At 41.6% G+C, this 10,340-nt stretch overlaps 1 protein-coding gene across 1 annotated transcript in view; it reads right to left on the reverse strand.

The window, feature by feature from the left end:
- NUP214 (nucleoporin 214kDa) overlaps positions 1–10,340 on the reverse strand; it is a 44,973-nt gene that overhangs the window by 17,329 nt on the left and 17,304 nt on the right. The window contains exons 18-26 of the mRNA XM_009998983.1: positions 8,824–8,927; positions 8,139–8,315; positions 7,601–7,686; positions 7,416–7,499; positions 6,838–7,083; positions 5,875–6,036; positions 4,795–4,903; positions 1,778–1,853; positions 1,007–1,115 (exon numbers count right to left, since the gene is read on the reverse strand). Coding sequence (XP_009997285.1) covers positions 1,007–1,115; positions 1,778–1,853; positions 4,795–4,903; positions 5,875–6,036; positions 6,838–7,083; positions 7,416–7,499; positions 7,601–7,686; positions 8,139–8,315; positions 8,824–8,927 — 1,153 coding nt within the window. The remainder of the gene's footprint in view (positions 1–1,006; positions 1,116–1,777; positions 1,854–4,794; positions 4,904–5,874; positions 6,037–6,837; positions 7,084–7,415; positions 7,500–7,600; positions 7,687–8,138; positions 8,316–8,823; positions 8,928–10,340) is intronic.

Below are 10,340 nucleotides of genomic sequence, written 5' to 3' on the forward strand. Positions count from 1 at the left end.
GATCTAAGGCAATAATATATTTGATTAAAGCAAAGACAGGTGTCACTACTGACAATAAGAATTAAAACAACAAAAAAAATAAATCAAGAAATCCTTGGGAAAGTCTCTCATTAACCTATCAAAACAAGTTTGAAATAAAAAGGAAGTGCTATCAAGTTCAGGAGCTGACATTTTCAATAAACCAAAATTTAATAAGCATTTGCTAAGTCAAATATGATTCCTAGCTATTTTTACTGCTTCTTACCCCTGGCTAAGAGGCAACCTACATCCACGGATTAAAGGCAGAAAAGCAACAGAGATGAATTTCAGACATTTATGCAAGAGGCTTATAAAACCATGTCCAATGCAAACATTATTATCTAATATACATTAAAAATCAATTCCTTCCTTCCCTAAGAGTTCCCCTGTTTGCACTGAATGATGCAAACTGAGCAATACTTTCCTTAGAAGCTTCCGAGCTACATGCAACAGACCATAGTATCTAAACTGGCTTTGAAATGGGTCATACAGCCCAGGGCTCAACAGCCCCAGTACCTGAGCTCATTTCAAGGCAGCTCAGGTACCCCTGGGGTGCTGCAGCCCCTCGTAGAGAAATACTCCAGTCAGACACCAGAGTATGGAAAAAACTATTCCTGTTCCTTCAGGACGTAATCACTTCCCCACAACTTTTTGTTTTAAAAATGAACCAGCAAAGATGTCTGCTCTTGATTTGCTGTCAAACCACAGGTTTTGGTTAAGGGTTTTTTATACATTCTGAATCCACTTTGCCCTAGGAATTGTACCACTGAATTTGAGATGCAGGCACACAGACCAAAGGAAGGGCTGTATACAAAACCACTCTCTTGCTCTTCTGTACTTTCAAATTCTCTCCCTCAACACTGGCACAGCAGCTTCTCACTGGGGACAGACATTTTTTCATCAGTGTCTTCATTTTCTGGATCATGCACCCTGACAAGTGGCAAGAGACACTCAGGTCTTATTTCCATCTCCTCCAAAGACAACTTACCAGAGATTTTGTTGCCAGATGACGTCGGACCAGCTGTAGATGCCACTGGACAGGGTGCACACACAGAGGAAGGTGGAGTCTGTCCCTTGAGAGAGCTTGTTAGAGGTGTCTAAAAAGAAAAAACACTTCATGTCAGTGCAGTCTGCCCATTAACACAGGACCTTCTGACCCTGCTCTGGTGTTACAAGAGTCATGCAATGCCTTAAGAACTGCCAGAGGTAGCTGAAACACTAGGAATTGCCCTTCAACCATGGGCCCACTTAAGTGTCTTGACACTTAAATACAAGGTCAATATTCAACTTCTTTAATGTGTCTCTTGCAGAGGCCAGTAAGTCTCTATGGGCAACAGGTCAGTGATTCCAGAGGACAAAGATTGCTGTGTGGTTTTTGATGTATGGACATAAAGCCTAGCAGCTTGTTGACCAATGAGAAATATTTTCAGTAGAGTAATAAGGTAGGTAAATACTCTCTCCCTTGTTTGCTGGGCACTTTTTTGGGGGGTGAAATTTAGGTGTATTTAGCTACTATAGTTCGTTATTGGTTGCAACACTTAATGCTGCAAGTCTTCAAAAGAGAGGAAAGGCAAGACATAACAAAGACATGCTGGCCTCACACTGTCGAGGTCACAGATAAATGGTTTGCCAAGAATGCAGGACAAGCTGTGAAAAAATATTTTTAGATGACCTATTCACCAACAACTAAACCTCTAAAGTGTGCTGAGCATGCCCAGGTACAGTATTTTCACAAAGAAAGGGTTCAATATCAAGATACCTGTTTAGCTTGGTTTGTAGCAACAGTTGCCAAAACTTGGTGGACTGCCTGGGCTGCAGAGTGAGGTACAGATGATCTGGAAAAAGAAAAATTAAAATGTTAAGTGAATGACTAGTCCAAGAGAAGATTTCCTTGCCTCTCACAAAACACAGCTTCCAGAAGTCTTGAACATCCACAGTTATTCAAGATTCCACACACAACTCCAAATGAACAAATCTGATTAGGGAATAAACCTCTTAAATGAATCAGCCACATTTAACAAAGGAACTCAGCAAATGTGTTTAAAGCTCTAGACTTAAATGATCAAGTCTTCACACACTCCTCTCTCTGAAGAGTCAGGCCTTTCTATTGTACAGGGAGTTGATGAAAAATCAGCAGGTAAGGAGATTACAATTTTATGCCTAGTGGATAACAAATTTAAGAAGCTTCCTTTATAGTGTGGAGCTCAAGACACATACATGGAACACTCAAATTCTGAGCAGGAGACAAAGCTGGAGGGGGGAAGGACTTCATGGCTTTGAAATGTAGTATAAACATTAAAGAAGCCATGACAAGAACTGTACTAAAATTAACCTATATTCTATATTATAGGTTTAGGAACTTTTTGACCATGAAACTAACTGTGTGTCAGAGCCCACAGACAATTGCTGCAGCACAACAGTTGCTTCTGGGGTGAGGCATCCTACCTACATGGCCATTAGCACACCAAGTCACCATAACCTGGGAACAACCATCCAGTTTTAGGATCTCCTCAAGTTCATGGCTCACCAGGTTCAGCATCTTAAGTGGCCAATACCAGCAGCTCTCAGAAGCTTAAATTCAACACTAATTGCATTCTCTTGCTGGCAAAGGCCAGCTTTCTCTCTCTACATTGCATGGCCTGGATTTGCCCTCTGCCCAGAGCAAAAGTCAAGCAAAGAAGGAATATTGCAGATTAGCACTGGATTAGCAACTTCCATGTTGGGAAGTTGTAAATTTCCAGTTCATAGGAACCCTGAAAAAAGAAGAAAACAATGGAAGGTCTGTGAGATTCATGATAGGGTGGGACCTTCTCCTCAAAAAGTCTTGAGATCACTTGACCCACAGCTCTGAAAATGATGGTTTTCACTTCAGTTGTGGAAAGAGGGCTTTTGTTGCACTGAAAGCTAGGTATGAGTAACTGGCTTGGGACCACCAACACACCCAGCCACAGGCCACTGAACAACTGATACCAGCTGAAAATCATTACTGCTTAACAGCCTGAAGAGTGTGCTGTGGCAGCAGGAGAGAGCCGGGACGTCTGAAGTAGCAAAGACCAAAGAATTAACTTTGCTGCGTGGATGCTCTTCCTTTTAGTGCTGAATCTGACAGGCAGGCACGGTTCATTTGGGTAGAATTTTTGGAAAGTACATTTTTATGAGGTCAGCTATAAAATAAAGACTAAAAACCCTTCAAGATATCAAGCTAGCTGGTGCTCTATAAATTAGATCAATCAATACTGCCAGTTTCAAACTACTTGAAAGTAAGACAGGTCTTTAACTACAGTTCAAGTGAAAAACCAATCTCAGAACCATATTGCTTGCTCATGTCTTTGTCTATGTGCAGCCAGTATTCTTTACTTATTTCACAGTTCTAATGAAACAAAGGATGGACAACCCTTCCTGCTCACAACCCTGCTTTAAGCAAGATTTCCCAAGCACAGCTGTTTGCAAATTTTACTTCCAAAAGACTTGATAAATTTTAAGTTAATAAATTTTCAGAGAAAGCAAAATAGTAAGAAGTTCCCCAACTATTTCCCAATTAAAAGGCAGAAGAAACCATGCAGTAAACATCAAGGCCAGCAGCTGAGTAATAGCCCTGTAAGACTCTGTTCCCTTTTTGAAAAGCTGCATCAAAGGAATTCCACCTTTTTTCTTTGATAGTGAGGAGTACACAAACGTATGAAAGGCAGAAGTTCTAGGAGCTGCATCTACAGCCCCCAGTTACATGGATAAAGCACATGTAGCTCCATGTGGACTTATTATCAGATGTACATGGGGAGCTTATCCTGGTTTATGCAATAAGTCCAACTTTGCTCAGACTTTTCAGTAGTGCCCTTTCCTCCCCAGCCCAAAAATGACCATGCATTCATTATCTTGGTCTTAAGCAAGAGTAGGAACTTCAAGGAAGGACAGTTTCAAGGTCATTATGATGGCAGGGAAAACAACTAGTTCTGTGGCTGGTGACAGAGCCTGGTGATATGACAGAAATCTCTGGAATGAGCTGAGCTGGCTGTTGTCTGTAGGAGGCAGAGAAATAGGAAAGCCAAGTGTTACAGCTAACTCATGAGAAATCTTAACAAATCCAAGGCTAAATACCAGAAGACAACATTCATCATTTCCTCATGAGGAAGACAGCCTTGCAGTTCTGTATTTTTCCTAAGAGATCAGCCCCTCTTGACACACAAACCCTTCAGTCAAAATTCTCATGTCAAAAAATATGAGCCAAGTTTCCAGATAAAGCCAGAGCACAGTTGTCTCTCCCTCAGGGGGTGAATCTGGGAACAGACAGAAGAGGAGTAACTCCAGCGGTTTTCTCTGTAACAGATGACAAAGTAGAAGGAATAACACATCTGGACAGCTTAAGGCCACAGACCCCACTGCAGTGACAGGGAGGTGCAGTTCCCTCACAGAAAGAGGAAGAACAGAGGTAGTGACTGGAAAGGTATCGGATTCAAAGTACATATTAGCAATAAAACCACTGAACCCCAGAAGAAGAGGATGCACTAAAATGCATTTCACAGACTAATGGAGAAGGAGGTTAATACCAGTCTCATGGTTTGTTCAGGACAAGCCATTAGCAAATCCTTGAATGACCTGGAAAGAAAGTATTTCATCCTTTCATTCCACAAACCCAGTGCTCTTCTCTAAATGCATCCACTCCAGGTCTTACATAGTCAAATGATGTAAAATAATACTACTACTGCTCCCCCCTGGCAGATGTGGTCCATTGCAAGTGCTACCAAACATTACTAAAAAGAGGAGCATCAATCCACTCACCCTATGACTGCAGAGACAGCTGGACTCATTGCACCAGTCTTGAGTTCTCGAACATTCACCACCTGAGGAACGTTCTTCAGAGTTGACTCAGTCAAGCAGGTGCTCACAGCTTTAAGGGGGAAAAAAAAACAAAAAAACACAAAAGGAAAAAAGGTAAAGATCATCTCCATATAAAGCACTTCATTCAGTATGGTGTCTGGGTGCAACTCCAGAAGAAATCCATGTTTCCAGAAGGCCTGTGGTGTATCTGGCCCAAAACATTTGGTATCTCAGCCTCCAATACAGACACCAAATAGTGGAGAGCTTTCTAGATGTTACAGTTTTCCTTGTCAACTGACCAAATCTAATTATTCTTATAAACTTTCTCTCACCTACATTGTATCATCTCAGGGTGACAAAAATTACCGGTGTAGTTACACCACAGCCTCTGCCAGAATTCCTGTCACTGATCCTCTTTCTGCACTTATGCTTCCCTTGGACAAGGAACATAAGCTGATCCAATTCTTCTGCCAGTAACTGAATTTTATTTCTTTTCTGGACTGACACTGCAGTGCTGAGGAAGCACAGAGAAATGGCTAAAACCATGAAAGCAAAATTTAAATTGGGGAGCCTGTGCCTGACAACTCAGGAGAGTTGTCAACATCTGCTCCTTACAAGCAAATCCAAGGCTTAACTCAACAGTTCACCCTTAACTTTTCAATATTAAAATGACAATTCAGATCTTTAACTGCATAGCTAACAATGAAGGCAAATGAATACAGGCCAGTGACACCCTTCTCTGTTCTCCAACAGTTTCTTGCACACAGATCAATTGCCATGCAAGGATCTCCTGAGTCATTGACATTTCTGCCACTGCACAGATGAGAAGGGGATACAAAGAAACCTGAGGTGGGAGTTTGTCAGGTGTTTTGTGCTGCTAGCTTACAGAAGTAAGACAAACACTGGATAGCTCAGAGGTGCAACAAATACAGATCTGTGTCACATTTTGCTTGATGATCTTCTCCTCTGAGAGCACTGAATTCCTGTGAAAGCCACATTCAACTACTCAGAGGTCACTTGTGCCATCAGCCATCCTGTTACCTGGGGACTGGTTAGCCATCTGCCTCCTCAGAGCTGCAGCAGCAGCTGCTTGTGGTGCTGGAACGGTGACAGTGGGAGCAGGGGCCCCGTGTTTCACAGTCTTTGTTGCAAGCATTGTGCTGTCTGCCCCCTGTGGTATGATTCTGTTTGAAGACATAGGCACTGAAAACCAAAAAAAATATTACCAGTTCACTCTAGCTCTACAAATCAGGGAGACTTGAAAGCCTTTGCTGAGCTACAGCTCCTCTACGCACACACCTTCCTTCTGACAAGACTGACACGCAGGCCTTTTAAACAATCAACACAATCTGTTCCTGGCAGTTTCTGTGCAGCCCAATGAATTTGGCAAGCAAGTCTCAATAGCTGCCATTTCAATGCATTAGATGACTTTCAGTTTGCTGCTACAGACACTTCTGCTGACACCTTATTTTCTCTCTGGCTACAGAGATGGAAAAAAAAAAAACCCTCTCGTACAAGGAAAACAGAGTGTATGCAAATACAGCTCTTCCTGTGACTCACTGGGCTCAGAACTCCTAACCTTGGCCAAACTAACCAGATGCAGTAGTACTTCAGTTTCCTGGTCTTTGGGCATCACTTTAAGAAATAATGGCATGCATTTCAAGCAAATTATTAAGGAAAACAGTGCTAGGCATCACTTTAAGAAATAATGGCAGGAATTTCAAGCAAATTATTAAGGAAAACAGTGCTACCTATGGTCAGTACTATCTGAAAGAAACAGGCTATCTGAAAACAGCCAATGAGTCAAGGTAGTTTTGCACTTCAAGCTGAAGTTCATGAGGTTCCAAGGCCACTGTGGCAACTGCTTCTGGAAAGATGGCAATGTACATCTGTTTGCTGCAATCTCATTTATGCAGGACCAGAAGCACTGGCAATGGATACAGCTGTTAAAGGTAGCGACAAGAACACATACAGAACAGGAGAGACACTGCAAAAACTACTCACACAAAGTACCCAGGGAGGGGTGCTGCTTCCCAAAGGGTGGAGACTGAGCCATCAAACCAGGCTGGATAGAGGGAGTACGGACCACAGGAGCATGACGTGGGACTTGGACTGGAGCAACCTCTTCTTCCTGGTCCACTGCCTGTGAGTCCTCATTCTCCAGTGACTGGGAAACTGAGGATGTTGAACTGACTTCATCCAAATCTTCATAGTATCTTGTGGACAAGAAGGCAGATCGGGACAAACTTGCTGCAATATCAAATAAAATCACGTGCGTGTGTGTGTGTGTGTCAAGCTGAGGGAAGAATCCAGCCTAACAGCCAAGACAGAAACACCCTATTTTAGGATGCTCTTCCACTAGCTGGTTTCAAGCCTGCATTGATAGGACCTGACTTCTCAACTGCCAGGAAATGTAGCCTTCAACAAGATTGTAACTGAAGGAAATTCTTACTGAGAGTAGACGAGGCAACAGAAAATGAGAAGCAGGAACTGAGGAGTAAAAATCTAACTCAGGACTGGTTCCCACAGCAGGTAAGTCACCCCAAAAGCACTTCAGACTTCTATGGAAACTAAAGATTTACCTGGAGCAGTAGATCTAATTGGTGGGGTTTTCCTCTTAGCTAGAAAATTCCTCAACTGTGCCTGTTTCACAGGGGATAACTTAGCTGAAAAACCAAAGACAGTTATTAGTCTATAATCAAACTGCAAGTAAAAAAAAAGTCATTCACAATGATGGTGTGAATGCCAGGAGGAAAGAATAAATTACCAGGTACTTTAGGCAGAGGTTTGGCATGTGATTCCAAGGTAGTTTTCATCAAGGCATTGCGCAGGCTTTCAAGGTCACTGTCAAAACTAGGACAAGGCAGAGCAGTGAAAAACCATGATCAGCAGAAAGAAACCAACCAAATCAGGAACAAAAAGGAGCCAAAGAAGCCACTAGAACCATTAGATAATCTAGAAGGACAACTGGCTCCTTTCACTACTTGTCCACTACTATATCTTTAATCTGGAAACTTTGAGAGCCATTCACTTCTTCCCCTGAACAACCTACAGCACCTCAGCCTGGAGCTCCTATTATCCTGTTTACTACTTTTTTTAAAAGTAACTTTTAAGGGAAATTTCTGATAAGCACCAGCGTATCACAAAATATAACTAATGAGCTTCTGTATTACTTGGTTTAGTATAGTTTTTCATAATGTTTAGGACATCCTGCCCTCCCATACCACATCCACAAATCAGTGTTCTTTGTAGGATGCACCCTTGCACACTGCTGGACACAAGAGAGGAACTCATGCTTCACATACCTTTCAGCACTGAGAGATGTGTCACTGGGAACACTCCACTGGGATGTCCGATTATACAGTTGGAGTTGCTGCAGGCTTTTCACGAGCTGATTTAGTCTCTTCCTCTGCTGATTGATTATTTCCCTGTTATTAGCCAGGGTGTTGAACAAGGTCTCTCGCTCAGGAACTATTAAACGCCTTAAGATATCAGATCAAGGGACAGGAATAAGGACCATTCTTACAGATCTGCACCAAGTAACTTAGTGGTTCTAGCTACTTAAACTCCATGAGGTCAAACACGGTTTGGTTTGAACATCAAAGCAGTTCAGTTCACCTCAGATGCCTATTTCTCCATTGCATACACTGCAAGTTTATTCATTTAGCTCATTTACTTCTAGATATTTTATTTATTAGAAAGGTTTCATAGCTACCACTGATAGGTACATTTGGATTCCACAAAGCTTATTTTACTTTTTTTTTATAAGCAATATTTACACTGCACAAAGAGATGCAGTAAGCTTGTAATATGTATGAAGGCAAAACAGTCTGAGCCTACAGCTCCCACCAGGCCTCTGAGCCAAGCTTTATTCCTAAACCCACTTGAAAAAGATTAAACTGATAGAAAAAGGCTGTTGATTAGAGACAAAAGCCTGTTCCACTCCCCTATTCCTTGCAGTTGTTCTGTATTCCAATGTCAGTGACTTACTTCTGTTTTCTCTTCTGTTCCAGATGTCGATCCCACTCCAAATCCAGGACATCATTCACATCCTGAACAGCAAACTTCACGTACTGGTGCAAGCATCGGATTTCCTACCATGCAGAATAAAATCAGCTTTCCATTTGCTTCAAAAATCCTCAGTTTCAGGTGAAGAAGCTGAAGACCCTTTGTGCTCCTTCAGTTCACACCACACAGCACTTTCCCACGTTTCAGTTTTATCAGAACAACAGAACCCAATAGAGTGAAAATCTAATTATTAATTAAGAGGGTATCCACAGGCCTTGGATATTTTATCCCAGCTCTCAACTTGAAATAATACTTCCCACAAAGTTTGCAAAATATTGCCAGGTCTTTACAGAAAAGGTTTTACAAACATCAGATATTATAAAAAAAAAAAACCACAAACAACAAACAAACCCTTATTTCAAACCCCATTTTCAGAAGAGGAGTCCTTTGCTGCTGTTTTACAATATTGAAACGTCCACCAACCAGAGCTTTGCAGACTGCTCACATGGCCTTAGGATACCAGCACTCACAGACTGTGATTCATAAAAGCATTCACAAATGCTCACAATTTGCACAGTATGGCAAGGAGTTCACTTCATTTTAATACTTCATTGAAAACTAATACAGAGTTGACCAAGTGAGTTCTCACCCAGGAGAATGGGGATGATATAGACTGAACACAATTTAAATCAGACTAGAGTTGTCTTTCTCATAAACTTTCAGAAAATTGACCTGAAAGCTCTCTCCTTACATCCCAATCCACTTCCACTTGTTTCCCACTCTGTTATTCTTTCCTCCTGATCCTTTCTCTAGACTAGTGAAACCAGCATTTCAAGATTATCATCTCTCTGAAGTCACAGAGACACAATGAACATCAAAAGCAGATGTACAATTAAGACTGTGAATCCATGTGAAGATCAGAGACCAGGGCTAAAGAAATGAATTCATGTCAGCTGATTTCTAGTAATTCTCTGTGTGTGCTCTTGGTACCTACTGTAAGAAAGATGACATTTATTTATGTCTTCGGCCTCCTAGTCAAACTTCTCAAGGGGAACTTATCAGTGCACCAAGTATAATTTGTAGGGCACATTCACTCTATTTTGCTCAGGGTTAAATAGCTCTCTCATCACCAGAGCAGTAACAAAGAGTGCTTCACCCCTAGTTTCTTTCATGTCTTTGAAAGCCTCTTTATATACTGCTGGTTATTTCCCCCTGTGTCCCAGCTTTTAGAATATCATTTAGCTTTTTGCTCTGCCATCCATGAAATTAACCACACAATTCTGGAAGTCATAATAAATCATCAACTTGTTCCATAAGGCACTTGCTGAAGATAAAAATAATTCCAACAACTCTTCTACAGAGTGTTGAGGGGAAAAAAAAGGTTCTTATAACTTAAATGCCTGAGCAAACACTACAGGCTGAGAAGGAACAGGATGTCAAGAGCCACATTCTAAGCTTGGAATAGATTTGGATCTCAAGTGAACTACTTCCCTTCAGCA

This window comes from Chaetura pelagica, unplaced genomic scaffold (genome assembly GCF_000747805.2).
Source record: "Chaetura pelagica isolate M959 unplaced genomic scaffold, ChaPel_1.0 scaffold405, whole genome shotgun sequence".
NCBI lineage: Eukaryota > Metazoa > Chordata > Aves > Apodiformes > Apodidae > Chaetura > Chaetura pelagica.